This window comes from Salminus brasiliensis, chromosome 1 (assembly GCF_030463535.1).
Source record: "Salminus brasiliensis chromosome 1, fSalBra1.hap2, whole genome shotgun sequence".
NCBI lineage: Eukaryota > Metazoa > Chordata > Actinopteri > Characiformes > Bryconidae > Salminus > Salminus brasiliensis.
In genome coordinates this window covers 33,960,915-33,979,390 of record NC_132878.1, presented here as the reverse complement: position 1 = coordinate 33,979,390, position 18,476 = coordinate 33,960,915, and the positions used below count along the sequence as shown (strand labels likewise).

The window sequence follows — 18,476 nt, the reverse complement described above, 5'->3', positions numbered from 1 at the left end:
ACATGACTGAACATTAGATCAGTTATTTGAGAGTGTGTCTTCAAAGTAAGATTAAAAATTGAACAAGCAAATGCTATCCATACATTTTCAAACTAAATCCTTCCAATCATTGGATCTGCTGGACGGTGTATTTAATCCTCTGACTGGCTGCCCAGCGTTGGCATGAAAGGGTTAAGTGAGGGTTAAATACTACAACAATTTAATGCAATTCAGGCCTGTGATTTCATATTGCCTGTCACACAGTGATGTATTTGGAATACTGTTGGAAAGATCCAAGGTTCAAGATTCAAGATTCAAAAGTTTATTATCATGTACACAGCAGAAACAAGCAGTTACACTGTACAATGAAATTCTTACTTTGCAGTTTATTATAAAAAGAGTGAAACAGGATAAGTATAATATTATATACTATTCTTAGTGTTTTTCTTTTACTTAAATTTTGTGTGCTTAGTATGTATATATATATACAGTCATGCCCGAAAGTATTCATACCCCTGTCAAAGTTTGACTTAAATTTACTTTTATTTAACCAGAAATTATATTTTTGCCTGGAAATGACACAGGCATCTCCCAGGAGATAACACGATGATGTACAAGAGGCATCATTGTGGGAAAAAATATTTCTCAGCTTTTATACACATTTGAACAAAAAGTGGCATGTCCAAAATTATTCATACCCTTCTCAATAATTAATAGAAAAGCCTTTATTGGCTATTACAGCAATCAAACGCTTCCTGTAATTGCTGACCAGCTTTTTGCATGTCTCCACTGGTATTTTTGCCCATTCATCTTTAGTGATGAGCTCCAACTCTGAGGTTCGAGGGTCTCCTTGCCATCACCCTGATCTTTAGCTCCCTCCACAGATTCTCAATTGGATTCAAGTCAGGACTCTGGCTGGGCCACTGCAAAACATTAATGTTTTTGTCTGCTAACCATTTCTTCACCACTTTGGCTGTGTGTTTTGGGTCGTTGTCGTGCTGAAATGTCCACCGGTTCCCAAGGCCAAGTTTCTCTGCAGACTGCCTGATGTTGTTGTTGAGAATCTTGATGTATTGCTCTTTTTTCATGGCGCCATTTACTGCGATCAAGTTCCCTGGTCCATTGGCTGAAAAACACCCCCAAAACATTAGGTTCCCACCACCATGTTTGACAGTGGGGATGGTGTTCTTAGGGTTGAAGGCTTCTCCTTTTTCACGCCAAATGGTGCACACATCATTGTGGCCAAACAATTCAATTTTTGTTTCATCTGACCATAAAACAGAACACCAGAAGTCTTCTTCTTTGTCCAGATGAGCATTTGCAAAGGTCAAGCGGGCTTTTGTGTGCCTTTTCTGGAGAAGTGGTGTCCTCCTTGGCCTGCGTCCGTGGAACCCAGCAGTGTGCAGTGTCCGTTGAACTGTCTGCCTTGAGATGTCGCCACCAGCAGAGTCCAGATTCACCAGGATGGCCTTGGTGGTGATCCTTGGATTTTTCTTCACCTCTCTCACTATTCTCCTAGACAGCACAGGTGTCACTTTTGGCTTCCGACCACATCTTCTGAGATTTTCCACAGTGCGGAACTTCTTGTATTTTTTAATAATACTTTGCACTGTAGCCACTGGAACTTGAAAACATTTTGATATGGCTTTATAGCCCTTTCCTGACTTGTGAGCGGCCACAATGCACAGCCGCAGGTCCTTAGTGAGCTCCTTTGTCTTAGCCATGACTGTCCACAAACCAACTGCAGAGAGCTGCTGTTTTTCTCCTGTTGAGTTGATTAAAACAGCTGTTCCCAATGAATCAGGGTAATTAGGATGCTTTAAAACAGCTTGGACTATTTGGAATGGTATAGAACTTTGGATTTTCCCATATACTGTGACAGTTTTCAAAGGGTATGAATAATTTTGGACATGCCACTTTTTGTTCAAATGTGTATAAAAGCTGAGAAATACTTTTTCCCACAATGATGCCTCTTGTACATCATCGTGTTATCTCTTGGGAGATGCCTGTGTCGTTTCAAGGCAAAAATATAACTTCTGGTTAAATAAAAGTAAATTTAAGTCAAACTTTGCCAGGGGTATGAATACTTTCGGGCATGACTGTATATATATATATATATATATATATATATACATACTAAGCACACTAAATTTAAGTAAAAGAAAAACACTAAGAATAGAAAGTAAAAGAGTACAGTAGAGCCTGGCTGTAGCGTCGGTTCGATGGTGCCAATGGAGTGTGTACAGTCCCTGATAGTGCTATGGGCTCTCCCTATTTAACTGAATTCTTTTTATTCAGATTCACCAGTTTCTCAGTATTAAAGTGTACATTAATTACATTTATCTGACGCTCTTATACAGAGCAACGTACAAGGTTACTCGCATTATAGAGGAGGGCCAATGTAATGTTAGGAGTCTTAACCAAGGACTCTTATTGGTGTAGCACAGCATACTCACCCAGACCGGGAATCGAACCCCAGTCTCCTACATGGTGTAATTGTTCACTGGCAGGTAGAGGTGTTATCTGTTGCGCCACACAAAGCACTACTAAGTGAGCTAAATTCCCAGCAATACCACAGCAACTTGTGAATAGGAGTCCTAAAAATAAAAAGACGCAGTCGCTCTCTGTACGTGAATACTGGCTAGAGCAGAGGCCTGTTCGTTGACCTAACAACTTGTTAGTGCTCTCCTCCAAGCACGTTGAGCTCTAGTCATATCGTGTCGGCGGCAGTTTGAGGTGGAGATTTACCCTCTCGGTCCTGGTAGCATCATGTGATAGATGAAGACTTGGGTACTGGGTAAAAACTGTCATAATTATGAAACTGGTCAAAAACTGGTCAGAAAATTAATAGAAAATGCACTTGTTACTATGGTGATGTATCATCATCAAACATTCAAGTAAAGTAAAGTTAGCTGGTCTTTAGTTGCTACTATAGGTGGATACAATCTGATTTTATATTGTGTAAACATGCAATATTTACACAATATTGCATGTTTGCAATATTTACACCGCCTACATGGAGCTAGCGCAACCAACCCTAGGTTCAGAAGATAGCCCATGATCTATTTTCCACAAGTACAGACTTATACACACACACACACACACACACTACGCTGGGTCTGACTTCTCCATCAGCAGGTGAGATCATGAATGGGGATGAGCTCAAGACTTTCCTTAGTTCATGCCTGCTGTGAGGCTCCGTCTGCACACACACACACACACACACACACAGAATAAGCTCTCCGCCCACCGTAAACATCGTCGCTAGAGCTAATGCTGATTTGTCAGACCCTCACCATGACACAGAAAAACACAGCTGTCTCCACACATCTACCCAAAGGAGTTTCTGGAACCTTCTGGCTGCCCTGAGCTGCACTAATGCAGAACATCACGCTTTTCAGCCACAGAACCGTGACTCTGTTTAGCAAATCGATCATCACTAACGCCAGAACTGAAGCCTAAGGCCTTGTACTAATCAAGCAAGTCTACAAGGAAGTTATTTACACACCAGTTCCAGGAATGTGTGTGTTTGTGAAGTGTGTCCCCTAAGGAGGACAGCCCTCAGTGATTTCCTGAAGAGTGTGTCAGCGTCATATTGGCTCGCTGTTTATGTAACCTGCACATGACGGCAGTGTTTCAGCATGACACATTTGGCTCTCTCTAGCCTCCAGCTCGCATTACAGATTATGGCTTTAAAAGAGTGCGGAGGTAAACACGCTTATAAAGCCAGCATAACTGCCGCCTGCAAATGATTTTAGCTCACAACGTTCCCAACACTGGATTAGGTGTTGTCTTGTGAAATGTGCACGCCTTTGACTCTCCTAACAATCAATAAACATGAGCGGTCACCTTCACGCTGGCCCTTCATTTGGAAATGCTTTTTTAATAATAGAAAAAAAACATCAGAAGAAGAATAACAGCTGTGTGTGGCCAGAGCTGCAGGGCAAGTCATAAGTGTGTGAATCCAAGGACACAGAGAACTTATAAGAGGGATGTTATGCTGGTCCTTGAACTCAGAGAGGGGTTTTAGAGGCTGAGTCATAGAGGGAGGAAGGGGGAGATGGCTGAAGAGGGAGATTATATTTCTAATGCTGTTTATTCCCATGTTATGAGCTCATGAGAGCACGAGAGGGGAGAAAGAAAGAGTAGAGCATGGGAGAAAAGAAAAGCTGTGTAAAAATTATATAAGCATATTTTGGTCGATACCAGTACCAGCATTTATGGAGCTAAACATACTGTTGATCCATAAATTACAAAATTATTATATATCATATCAAGTTTTTACTTAGGCTTACGTATATAACTCAGCCTTAAATAATGCAAATATTGTAGCAGTGGAGAAGTGGGGCTATCTAGAATTCTTTGCAGTTTTGATTTTTTGCTTGTTTATCACATTTTATGTTCATTTTCATCTTCATATGTGGTGAAATATTACTGAAAGGCAACATTCATAAAGATACATGACATAAATTCTTCAAGCCTTTCATGACTACTGACATACATTTCCATAAAGACACTGTCACACAAAAACTCTCCATATTTGCTGTTTTTCACTTTAACAACTGAATCTGGCAGTTGTTCGTTACACTATGTCAAAGTGTAATCAACAGAAATACTACAAAATGACTTGCCGTCATCATATCACATCTTTTTACATTGCCACTGAATACTAAAAAATGGGTTTTCATAAATATTGTATTTATAAAGGCATCATTTGTAATGAAGTGTTTTGTATTATTTCATGTTAATCTCATGCTAAGGTAGGCTAAGGCAATTTACTAAAATACATCATGAGAAAGTACCTCATAATATGATTTTCTGTGTATAGTGTGAATATTGTCAGAACTGGAGAACTGGAGAACAGATAACTGGATTGCATTATTAGAAATTGAGTTCCTAGAGTCAACGGAGTCGATGTGAGAATTGTCAGGGCCAGAAACTGTGACAGGCCAACTGAAGGTATAATTACAAAAAAAGATAATGTATAAACTACTAATTGCACTATTTTAAAGGTTGTAAAGGTCATGTCTGGATACCTTTCATATGGTTTATTAACACTAATCTGTAATACTTAACTGAATATTTAAATACTGAGTTTAGATTCACCAGTTTCTCAGTATCACACATTGGCATTTGGTGGACAGTCTTATCCAGATCGACTATCATTCAAATCTTGTTATAACAGGTAGGACAATGTAGTGTTAGGAGTCCTGCTCATGGTCTTATTGGTGTAGCATGGTGTGCTTGGTGTGGTTCTTCTTCTCAATCTGAGGGAGTTTTTCTTTGCCACTGTTGCCACTGGCTTGCTCATTTTTCTTTTGTAATTGAGTTGTCCAGCCGAGGAATTAAGTCTTGTTCTGCTACAGGGAATGCAGTGTTGTCATCCACTGTTATGCACGCTATGTCTTATACTAAGTTCCACCCTGTCAGGTTATTATCTAATGGCCTGTTTTTATATCCCTTTACTGAGTATAGTTTCTATAGTCACATTTCTATGTCCAGAGTAGGTTTTAATAAATAATTCAAAATCATAACAAAAGAATCAAAACTGTCAGGCCTCCAGTAATACTATCCTTCTTCCTCATTCTTAAACTACCAAAGCTCCACTCACACTTGTCAAAACACTTGCTGTCTCCCGCTGCTTTGCTCAGATATAGTCAGGAATATATAACAGAGTCAGCTCAAACAGCTCCCTGTGCCGGGTCCAGCGGCCCTGTTGTCAGCACTCCACACTCACAGTGACCAGGCTGTTTTATTACCCAGCAGGCTCAGTGACCCTTTCCACCTCCTGCAGCTCTGTGAGCAGGTGTTGTGTGAACACTGTTAGTCTAAATGATTAAGCGTGTATCTTTTAGAAGGGTGGGCCTACCAGGCGACCACAGCAACTTCCTGACCGAGGCTACACTGCTAGGAGCTTACGCAGAGACAGAGAGAGAGAGAGAACTTAAATAAGCTGTATACCCTTAACCCTTTGCGGCACGGATTATGAAATATATGTCAAGCACAAGCCATTCATGGAAGCGAGTTGAAACTCTGGAACCCAAGGATAGAGTAGGGATGAAGTATCTTGGGAAATAACACAGGCAAGTAGAATGCAGAATGCAGTTCCATTGCCCCTTGAAGTTGCTGTGTACACATACTGAATGTAACACACACTGTGATAGCATTCCTGAAGCAAGGTCTCACCATGCGATTTGTGGGAAAACAAAAGTACAGACAGTAACATTATGGCATGTGATCAGATAAAAACACACCACATAATTCATGTTTACACAGAAAGTCTTTGGTTTCCCAAAGAAACTGAATAAAGTGAACTTTGTTATTGCAGTCAGACAAAACAACAAAAGAAAATGACTTGTTGCCATGTGGTCATACCACACACACTCCTCAGTTTGCCTAGTGCTTTATTACCTTCCTCACAGAGGTTGAGTTTGGATAGGTTCCGGCCATCATAGCCCTCCTCATAGAAAGAGCCGTTGTCCCGCTCCTCGTAGGTGCTCAGGTACATTGCCTTGTTCTCCATTCAGGACCTAAAGCAGAGCAGAACTGTTATTCAGGACCTGAATCAGGACAGTAACAGTCAGAACAGTCATTCAGGACCTGAATCAGGACAGTGACAGTCAGAACAGTCATTCAGGACCTGAATCAGGACAAAAAAACAAACAATCAGAACTGCTGTTCAGGACCTGAATCAGGACAGTAACAGTCAGAATAGTCATTCAGGACCTGAATCAGGACACAAACATTCAGAACTGCTGTTCAGGACCTGAATCAGGACAGTAACAGTCAGAGCAGTCATTCAGGACCTGAACCAGGACAAAAAAAATCAGAACTGCTGTTCAGGACCTGAATCAGGACAGTAACAGTCAGAACAGACATTCAGGAGCTGAATCAGGACAGAATCATTTAGGACCCTCATTCAGGAGCTGAATCAGGACAGAATCATTTAGGACTGCTGTTCAGGACCTGAATCAAGACAGAATCATTTAGGACTCTCATTCAGGAGCTGAATCAGGACAGAATCATTTAGGACTGCTGTTCAGGAGCTGAATCAGGACAGAATCATTTAGGACTGTACAATTAAAATCATGGTCTAAAGATGAACAGAAACATGTAGAGCTCTAATTTAACACCTAAACCAGGACAGAAACATTCAGAATAGTTATCCAGCAGTGCAAGCAGGACAGAACTGCTGTTCAGGAGCTGAAGCAGGACTGTAAAATTAGGGTCTAAAGCAGGACAGAAACATTCAGAAATTTCATTCAGGATCTGATGCAGGACAGGAACATTCAGAAATATCCAGGATCTCCCCATCATTTACATTTGGCAGAGGTACATGTCAAAGGTGCCTTTTGTCACCATATTTATTTAATTTATCTTTAGAACCACTGACACAGGGAGTGTGGTTAATCTAATTAATCTCCCATCACATGTATGAGTACACCTCATACAATCTCACCTGCACTGTATATCAAATATTACTGACTTTACTTCTGAGTGTTTAAAACCATTTGAGAGATTTTGCAAGCTTTCTGCCTATAAAAGTAAATTGATATAGAATATCAATAGAATAGATTCTATTATAATATGAATAGATTCTTATTGCTAACTTTGAACAAGAGTGCAAATACAGGTATTGACACTATTCCCTTCCAAATTCCAATAACCAAACATTTTACCTTCCTGGGCATTTTTTCCAACATTATCACAAACAACAAGAAACTTGTTGTTTCTGTTTTAAGCAAGATCTTAAATTATCTCAGTAGGTGGCACCCACTGTGTCTAGCTCTGCATGGTAGGACAGCTACAATCAAAATAAAAAATAAAGTTTTGCCTAGAATACATTTTCTTTTTTTCAATGCTCCCTGCAGCACCCCCTAATAGATATTTTAAGGAACCTAACTAAAACATTTATATGGAACAACCAACATGGTTCTTCCTGTTAGACTCCAGTAGGGGTTCCTAAGAAACCTCTTAAAACATTTGCTTCTATAGTCACCCACTAATTTAGAATCTGGAAAGAGAAAGAAACAATTATGGGAGACCCTTTCATCTACACTAGTAGAATGCCTAAATACAGTAGAGAACCTCAATCAAAAAAACGTTTGTATACAAGGCTTGGTCTAACCAAGGTTTACACATCTTGGAGGATATTTTCAATGAGAAGGGTCTGAAAGAAGAGTACATTTTGCCTGGTATTTCTTTTTTCTTTTTCTAGACTGAGATCATATTGTGGGTGCTTTTTGGTCCCATGTTCAAGATACTCTTTCTAATATTTTGGGAATATCTATACACAAAGAACCTTGGACTAACTTCTTACTTGATTACTCTGCAGAATTATTCTCTATGCATCAAAAAAGGGCTTCTTGCCGGCCTGAAAGCAGCCAAAAAGACAAAATTAAAAATGTTGTTTGAGCTCTCCATTCCTACCAATCTTCTCTGGCTTACTTATTTTCAGGACATTGTTCTTCTGGACTGAACAATGGCCAGAATGAACGGGTTCAAAATAAAAACCATTACAACTTGTCTGTATATGGAGGGACAACTTAGTATATTGGCTGTATACTAAGGGCATAGCCATATTTCTTCACTGAAAAAAGTGTGAAACACTTCTATTCTGAGCTTAATTATTTACTACATATTTTCTTTTTATGTAAATGTACCACTGACCATCTTTATTACCCATCTTTATTACACACCCAATAATAATGATCAATGAGGTAATTATAATCACTTATTTATTATTAGTATATGACAATAATTAATTATTGTCAACCAATACGGTATCTATTGTAAATAACCATGGGCATATCTTGGCCTTTGTGTATACAGTTCTTGTGATCTGTATTTACTTGTTAATTAGGATTTTGATCACAACAGCGACATTCAGCAGAACAGGCATATTCAGAGCTTCCCAAAAATAATCAACAAAGAGTGTAAGAAATGTTTTGTGAGTGCTTTGTAGGTCAAAATTAATGAATGAGCTCAAAGAATATCTTCGTTGACCCTCCTCTCTACACAAGCACAGGAAAAAGCTCTGCCAATCAAAACCAAAACCATTGATTCCACTGTATGAAATATACAGTATGCCTACGCCCAGATACACCCAGTTCTAATGGGTTTAAAGCCACTGTAAAACGCTCATAACACACATGATCACACACATAAACTAAAGTTAGACAAGATGAGTTGACCCAATACAAATAAAAAACATAAGCCTAATGTATTTGTGTATGGCAGATCACTGAAACCATGTTTCAACTGTTCAGTATTAATGTACTTCGCATAATAGAACCACATGGAACCTCATGAAATTCAACTCCACATCATGTCATTTACTTTGTATATGTTTCTTATCCTTTTTCTCCTCGTTATTTTGAATTACGTAACAAATAACCAAACTAATAACTATAACTAATAACTAATAACACGATCTACCATTCAGTGCCTGAGGAAAACAGGGTTCTCTGGAGTGACTCTGTAGTAGAACCTTTTTAATACCCTAGAAGACTTTTAATACAAATAATATATTATGATACCACCAAAATGTCTTTAGGGAACCAAATGTGGTTCTTCTTTAGCATCCAAAGAACTATTTTTAGCAGCTTTATCTTTGAGAGTGCTCATCCATAATCACGTTTGTATCACATCTGAAATATATCTACTTATTCTATCTAGTATCTCAAAATGAATCTTAAAAGATTAAGGGCATGGATGGTGAAAGCTGATGTTTTCTTCCTCTGAATAGTCTGATAGGAAGAGCGCAGATAAAGCACATTCATGTCATCAATTAGAATTAGAATACACTGCAGTAAAAAAATACATGAACATATTGGAGAAATACATTTGAAGTCTTTGAGCAGAACTCAAACCTACTCAGGTGATTCAACTTTCCAGTCAATTTCCAACCAACTGCCTAATGTAAAAAGTCTTCTCTGTAACTGTACAACAAGGACTGGGCAAGAATGTTTTAGTAAACGTAAATGTTTGGTAAATTCCAGTTACAAGAGCCCTGTAAAGAGTTAAATCATAACTGTGTTTCAAGTTAATGAGGCTTTCCACTTCAGACTTTCAACTTCCAAAAGCCACTCAAGAACTGGCGCACCGAGTCTCATAACAGTCTGCCTTCAGCTCTTTGGCGTCAGACACACATTAAGACACTTCCCTTCGACGCAGCTCTCGTCCAAATGTTCAGGCTAAAGTGACATAGCCTTCTTGAAAATGCTCACCGCTGCCAGCCTACCCACATGACATCCCTCAAATCAGTAGCATAATTGCAATCAGACTTGTAAACATTTGGCACTGTGTGCTGTTACATTACCAGTGCACACGTTTTGCAAAGCAACACAATACTCTAAATAAGGCTAGTTGCGATTTTCATGATTCATTGCCATGTGTTTTGGATCCAGTGATTGGACATGAATCATGTCCACTGGCTTTAAAAACCCAAAACAACATGATGAACAACACTCAAAACTGCTTTCAATGATCCAATAAAATAGTGGCTTTCAGAGAGCAATTTTGTGGCAGGGTGTGAGTGGCTTTTGCTATGAGAATGTTTGGTCTAAGGGGTTGTTTTGAACAGAACATACATGCAGGCCTGCAGGTCACAGTGACATGCTACAGTTGACCCAATGGCAAGAGTATCACTCTACAATGTGCTTTGCTTTCTATTTAGTAGTAGTAGTAGTAGTAGTAGTAAAAATAGTAGTAGTAGTAGTAGTAATAGTAGTAGCAGCAGTAGTAGTAGTATAGTATATAGTGTATAGTAGTACTAATAACAGTAGTACAAGAGGTAGTAGTAGAATTACTAGTAGTAATACTAGTAGTAGTATTGGTAGTAAAAGTAGTAGCAGTAGTAGAAGCGGTAGTACTAGAGGTACTAGTAGTTGGACAAGTAGTAGTAGTCGTAGTAGTTGTTGTAGTAGCAGTAGTAATAAAATAATAGTAGTAGTATATAATATTAAGAGAGGTATTAGTACTATTAGTAGTTTAGTAGTTGTACTAGTATAAAAGAAATAGTTGCACGAGTAGTAGTAGTACAAGTAAAAGTAAAAGTGGTATTAATAGCAGTATTAGTACTTATAGTAGTAGAAGTAGTAGCAATAGTACTAGTGCTAATATAAGCAGTACATGTAGTAGTAATAATAATATTAATAGGAGTACTGGTACTAGGTATAATACAAATAGTACATGTAGTGATAGTGGTTGTACAATATGTAGTGGTAAGAGTTTATAGTTAGAAAAAAAAAGTTTATAGTAGTTCTAGTACTACTATTACTACTACTAGTAGTAGAAGTTGTACAAGAAGTGGTACAAGTAGTGATAATGGATGTACAATATGTATTAACAAAAATTAGTAGTAGTAGTAATATTATTACTAATAGTAATAATATTATTTTTAGTAGTGTTTACTATTAATAACAAGATTTTTAAGTTTGATGGCCAGTGTGTGTGTGTGTGTGTGTGTGTGTGTGTGTGTGTGACAAAGCATGCAGCTCTGTTATGACAGCACAGCGCAGGAATGCTGCTACTGTACTACTCTCCAGCAGTACTGCCATCTAGTGCCATACATCAGAGAGACACAACAAAAACAGAGAGAGAGGTTAAGCAGAGCAGCTGTCAGTGAGCTGAAGCTCCCCACATTCCGGCACTCCAATAAAGAGTGTCCTGTTCCCCCTCACAGCCACTGCCCTACAGGCTGCTGTGTACTGCGTTCATCGCTCTCCCACTGTCAGTACACACATTGCAGGCCAGCGAGAGTCACGCTCCAAAAAGCAGGGATTAAACACAGAACTTAAGGAGCAAATTAGCCTTGACTTCCACTATCAAGGTTGAAACAAGCAATTTCTCTGGGTAACTGGTCCAGTTTGATGAAACTGTAACATTAGGTCAACTAGACTAAGCTGTTTGTAACACCTTAAACAAATAGGGCGTCTGGCCAGTGGGTACTTTTAAAAAGCCACCTGGGAAGAAACAGAACAGAAGCCATGATTCCTTTCTCTTCTGGCCCCTGTAAATGTCACCTTTACATTCTACACACAGAGTAGAAGAGTAACTCTTTTTGATGGAGGCCTATGCCGGAATGCAATGGGATTTTTTTTAACCTAGTCATATTACAGCAATGGCTTTTTTATTGTTAGACAGGTGAAACAAAAAACCCTCAACTGTAAAGCAGCTTCATTAAACTTCATTTGACCATTTCAATTGTCATTTTTTTAGGTTGAACTCTGTGATAAGGAGTTTTGTTTAGCACATTGCGTTTATGAACTAAATGGCAGTCCTTAAATCCAGAATGTACACAAAAGGTACACTAAATAGACAAAAGTATTGGGAAAAACATCTTAATTACTGAATTCTTTGCATTTCATTCAGTCCCATTGCCACATGTGTATAAAATCAAGCCAAGCCAGGCAGTCTGCCTTTATACACATTCAGGAATAACCTGCTGTTAGAGCTTCCAAATATAAACTGCATATTAATGCTTACGAATTTAGAATGTCTGTATGTTTGGAACCCACCAGATAGTTTCACCTATTTGTTAAGAAAATTAAGATCAATGGATGACAGTGGGTCAAAAAAAAAACACTTCTCTACAACAATAGCGGGTCAATAAAACACTGTTCTACGATGACGGTGGAAAAAAAACACACTGCTCTGTAACAACTATAATGGTACAATGGGTCACAAAACATTATTCTACAATGAGGGTCGATCAAAAAAACACTGCTCTACGATGACGGTGGGTCAAAAAAAACCAACAACACTGCTCTACAATGATGGTGGGTCAAAACCCAAACACAACATTTAGCTGACACTCTTATCAAGAGCAACTTACAGGATTACTTGTATTACAGAGGCGGCCCAAGGACTCTTATTGGTGTAGCGCAGCATAGCCACCCAGACTGGGAATTGAACCCCAGTCTCCCACACGGTGTGGTAGCTCAGTGCCAGGTAGTGGTGTTATCTGTTGTGCCACACCAACCACAACATGGCTTTACGATGACAGTGGGTCAAAAAACCAACACTGCTCTACGATGATGGTGGGTCAAAAACAAAACAAAACACTTCTCTATGATGACGGTGGGTCAAAAACAAAACAAAACACAACACTGCTTTACGGTGATGGTGGGTCAAAAAAAATTAACAACACTGCTCTACGGTGATGGTGGGTCAAAAACCAAACGCAACACAGCTTTACAATGACAGTGGGTAAAAAAAAACAACAACGCTGCTCTATGATGATGGTGGGTCAAAAACAAAACAAACCTAAACACTGCTTTACGATGATGGTGGGTCAAAAACAAAAACAAAGCACTGCTTTATGATTAGAGTGGGTGAAAAAAAAACCAACAGCAACACTGCCCTACGATGAGGGTGGGTCAAAACACACTGCTCTACGATGACAGTGGGTCAAAAACAAAACACTGCTTTACGATGACGGTGGGTCAAAAACAAAACACTGCTTTACGATGATGGTGGGTCACAAAAAAAACAAACAAACACTGCTTTATAATGAGAGTGTGTGGAAAAAAAACCAACACTGCCCTATGATGATGGTGGGTCCAAAAACACTGTTCTACGATGATGGCGGGTCAAAAACAAACAAACAAAAAAAACCACTGCTTTATGATTAGAGTGGGTGAAAAAAAACCCAACAACAACACTGGGTGACGAAAAACAGAAAACTGCTGTACGAAGATGGTGGGTGAAAAAACTAAACAAAACACTGCTTTACGATGAAGGTGGGGGGGGAAAAAACACAGCTTTGTGATGACGGTGGGTCAAAACCAAAAAACCCCACTGCTCTATGATGATGGTGGTTTTACAAAAAAAAACAAAAAAACAATACTGCTCTACAAGGACTATAAAGGGTCAAAAAACATATTCTACAATGATCGCGGACCAACAAAAACACTACTCTATGATGATGGTGGGTCAAAAACAAAACACAACACTGCTTTATGATGACGGTGGGTCCAAAGCAAAAACAAACAAACTGCTCTACAATGACTATAATGGGTCAAAAAAAAAAAACTGCTCTAGGCCAGTGGTGGTTCAAAAAAACATTGCTCTGCAACAACAATGATGAGTCAATAAAAAAACATTTTGCTACAATGACCGTGGATAAAAAAACTAAACAAAAAAAAAACCCACTGTTCTACAAGGGAGGTGGTTCAAAATGCACTGCTTTACGAGGATGCTGGGTCAAAAAAAAAAAACACTACTCTGCAAGGGTCGATGGTGGGTCAAAAAACGCTGCTCTACGATGATGGTGGATAAAATACATTGCTCTACAACAGCTAATGGGTCAAATAACATATTCTACAAAGATGGCGGATCAAAAAATTACTGATCTGATCTCTGATCTCTGATAATCTGATCCCAGTTAACAAATTATATTCTATTACTTCCTTTTCCTTTATTGTGACATTTTCAAGACATCTCACCTATGAAGGTAAACTGCCTGGCCTAGGAAATTCTATCCCTGTACCACTTGAAAGCATTTGATTAAAGAGTGCTGTATAAATCCCAAGAGCTCGCTCACTTTTCATGCATTCCGAGGGAGCGGCAGCATCTCTGTGGAGACAGAGCTGCTCTTGGCCAAATGGGACAACAGTGCAGTGATTACTCGCCAGTTTGAACGGCCCTTAATAAGACTGATGCACTGTCCTTTCCAGAAGAGGAAAGATGTGCTGGGTGGGGCATCTGTTTATTAAAGTCATTAAAAAGTGCTTTATCACCGGCTTTTTCATTAAGTGCTGTGAGTAAGCGGTGACATTTAGGAGACTGGTGGGTTGAAATGCTAACAAACTAATACACATACATACACGGTGCTAGGAAACAGGGGCTATGGGAGAACATCTGACCTGTGTGACCCCAAGAAAGTGCACAGGCCCAGTGAAGTTCTGTGGTGTATTTTAATGGAGCAGTCGTAGATCTTTGTGCTGGGCAAAAAGTGTGGAGGAGCTGTCTACAGGGTGAAGAGGTAAAGAAAACACCACAGTCGTCGTCTCTGGCCAAAATGAGATCCTACCAAGGCCAGAAAAAACCTTCCAAAACACTTCAAAGAGAGGACACGCTTGGCATTATCACTAATCGGGATGCTCAAAGGCAGTGGCTCCCTAGAGTAGCATTTAGCTTTGCGTTTCTTTGGTGCCCTTCCTGCTCTACCACACCCTATTTAACTAATTACCAATTAACAAAGCCCTTCTGAAGCTGGAAGCAGAAGTGTTTGTAAGCAAGATCTTCTCAACTGAGGATTATTGCTATGGAAAGTTGTAAGGATACTCTCAAACCATGTAGAACTAAAAGATCTTAAATGTAAGGGTGGTATACTGGTTTCAATAATACTCTCAATAAATGCTCTCTCTTTTCTCAATTCAGTCAGAATCTCTCAAAACCTAAACCTTTTTAGCGATTTTTATCATTTGACATGGAAACCATTAAAACTAGGTGTTTGAGATGGGGGGGGGGGGTATGCTATGCATGCACCCCTTCTCAATTCAAAAATTAATCTGGATACAATTCGAATTAGGGTTGCACAGAATTGAACTGGAGATTGACGATCGTAAGACTACAATTTTTGCATTTGACACTCAGTCAATTTGTTATGTTTTTTATTTATTTTCTACATTTTTTATGTACATGATGTCTTCCTTGAAGACGACTTGTTCTGCAATGCACTTTCCAATCTCTTAGAATTACTCATTCACGAAGCTCTCGGAGCTGAAAGACTCCTTCTAACTTTAATATAAACGTGCAGGGCTACACTGCAGCCGGCTGAATAGGCGGAGATAAGTAAATTAGTACACCAGAGAAACATTCCACATTCACAACAGGCTGTTTTAGCACCTTCATTTACATATTTGGATTGTACGGACTATAGAGTGAACAGTATGCTCTAAAATGAACAATTAATTAATTATTATTAATCAACAAACATCTTTCTTCCACTAAACCAAGAGAAATTCAGATTTCTGTGATAGGAAGTTTTCTTTAATGAGATTTCTTTAATGAGAATGATCAGCATTAGCACTTTTTTCAAATACAAAACAGAAAAGCTAATTAAGTACTGATTTCAAAAGCTGTCTGAGTATAAATAGCACCCCCTTGAGCTGAACCTTTGCTATGCATGAGTGAGACAGTAGGCGAGTGAATTACAAGTCAGCAGCACAAGGTGCTTTACATCTAAGCTCATTGTAAAGCTTTTAGGATCGGTCTCTGCACTGGCCAATCCTCATGGTTTCAGTATTGGTGCTGGAAAAGTCAAAGTGGTGAAATGTGCCATTTCTACTCTCCAGTCACCTTACAGGAGAACAGCAGGGTTACTGGTTCTGTTTGCTGCAGCAAAAAGACAGGCTCGCACTTCCTGTGCATGTTTGTTTATTTGTGCAAGGCAAGCAGTGGCCTCTTGGTGCGTGCATCTTCTTGAGTGGGATTGTGTAGAGGGACTGTACGAGTGTGTGTGTGTGTGTGTGTGTGTGTAAGAGGCATCTGTATGTGTGCTGCAGTTGTCTGTATGTCTGTATATGTGGCACTCTGTGAGCGTGTGTGCACACTCCCTCTGAAAGCACAAAACTAAACAAACAACCAAAAAAAAAAAAAACAACAAGCCAGCACATTAACACACTGACACACTTCCCTTGTCCCACCACTCAGTAGAACTCACGCATGACCTGCATTGCATAACCCGAGCAAGCATGTGATGGAGAGACAGAAGACATCAAACACAGACAGCTATAAAAGGAGCGAGCCTATACCATGTTCTTTCAGTGAGCAGTGTAATGTGAGCACTGTAAAAGTTCCTTGATTGGACAACACTGAAAGAAAACACTGGACATTTACGGGGAATTTAAACATAGGAAATATAGACAATGTAAATGCTGAATTTCGATGTAAATATTAAAATGCAAGCAAATGTCTGACCATGTTTTAATACATCAAATATTGTCTTCTCTAATCTCTCAAGAGGATCCAATCAGCTCATCAGAAGCTAATACACAAACTTGGATGCACAATCTTCCCTTCAGTCCAAGTGTTATTAAACACACTGTCATAAAGGCAAATCACTAATACACAAATACTAAGAAATTCTGGAATTCATGTAAATACTAAATAATAAAAAAATCCATTCAGATCGAACACAAAATTTTAATAAAAAAACTTTTTGGATATTAAATATAATGTTGCACGTCCTGCATTATTATGACTAAAATGATTCATATTTGATGCTTCGTTATATGGTTACATTACAGCTCTCTGACTTCGGTATATCCACGGCAGATTTCACGATAACCGTTAACAAGCCATAATTAACAAGCCGTCCAAAAGAGATGCGGATTATAACTGGAGCAACACAACATTGAAAAAAACAACAACACTCAGACTGTCTTGAAAACCAGAGCAAATTCCCAAGTAGCAAGTCCATCACACCCACCTTGAGAAGTCTCTTCAGCTGAGATGATGCTCAAAACATCCAAAACATCACGCAGAGCTGCTCTCCTGCTGCTGTCCGCTTACTCACAGCAGCTTCTCCTCATTCACCTTCTTCTTGTCAGAGTCAGAGTCAGAGAGAGAGAGAGAGAGAGAGAGAGAGAGAGAGTCAGAGAGAGAGAGAGAGAGAGAGAGAGAGAGAGAGAGAGAGAGAGGCTGATTAAAGTCTCCTGTCGTTTGGTGTTCTTTGATGCCAGGCCAGTCCCAAAAAGTCCGCCTCCAAAAACTTTAAGTCCCCGCGTCCGTGTGCCGCTGTCCACTGGTTTCAGGTCTGTAAACATTGAGCCTGTCCTCACCTCCTCACGCAGTCACTGTAATCACCACCTCCTCCACCTCTTCACTTCACCCAGGGCTCACATGTCCACTTGTGTCAGACAGAGGAGCGCACTGCTGATGAGGGAGAAAGAGAGAGAGCTCGGACTTCAGAAAGTTTGGGCTTGTTGGATGTCAGTGATTGTAAGACCTCTACTGGAGATGAAGAGCCACTGCAGTTCAGTCCTAAACAGTGCGGCCCCTGCAATCTAATTGACTTTCATCACAGTCAAAGGCATTTCCAGCTGAGCCACCCATGCTGTTTCTTCCAAAAGTGTCCAAATGTTAAGTTGACCACAGTGTTTTGTACTTTACTACAGTCGGCAGCATATGGAAGTCTAACATCAAATAAGTGTATGCAAGTTTGGACATGCTTCAATAGCGCCTTGGGCTTATTTAGTTTGGCGGTGGTGGGGGTGGTGTTTTATGGCAATCTAGTTATCTGATTTGCTGTTGAGCAAAGGTGAAAAGTATGTAATTGCACCACTTTAATCAAAGGACACATCCATCTACAGCCCCCTAGTAATTTCCTTGTGTGATTTTTTAATGATTTATTTTAGATGACCATTTCTACAGTTTCCTGAGCATTCTTTTGGAAGGTTTGTGGTCAAGTGAAGAACGACTGCAACAGATGTGTGGTGCAACAGATAACACCATTTACATTTACATTTATGGCATTTAGCTGACGC

The 18,476-nt window shown here is 39.5% G+C and overlaps 1 protein-coding gene across 1 annotated transcript in view; it reads right to left on the bottom strand.

The window, feature by feature from the left end:
• The window catches only part of scara5 (scavenger receptor class A, member 5 (putative)), a 94,663-nt gene extending 76,855 nt beyond the window's left edge, over window positions 1-17,808 (bottom strand). The window contains exons 1-2 of the mRNA XM_072678235.1: window positions 17,420-17,808; window positions 6,391-6,509 (exon numbers count right to left, since the gene is read on the bottom strand). Of these exons, the coding sequence (XP_072534336.1) occupies window positions 6,391-6,502 (112 nt within the window). The 5' untranslated portion in view covers window positions 6,503-6,509; window positions 17,420-17,808. The remainder of the gene's footprint in view (window positions 1-6,390; window positions 6,510-17,419) is intronic.
• Between the last annotated feature and the right edge of the window lie 668 nt (window positions 17,809-18,476).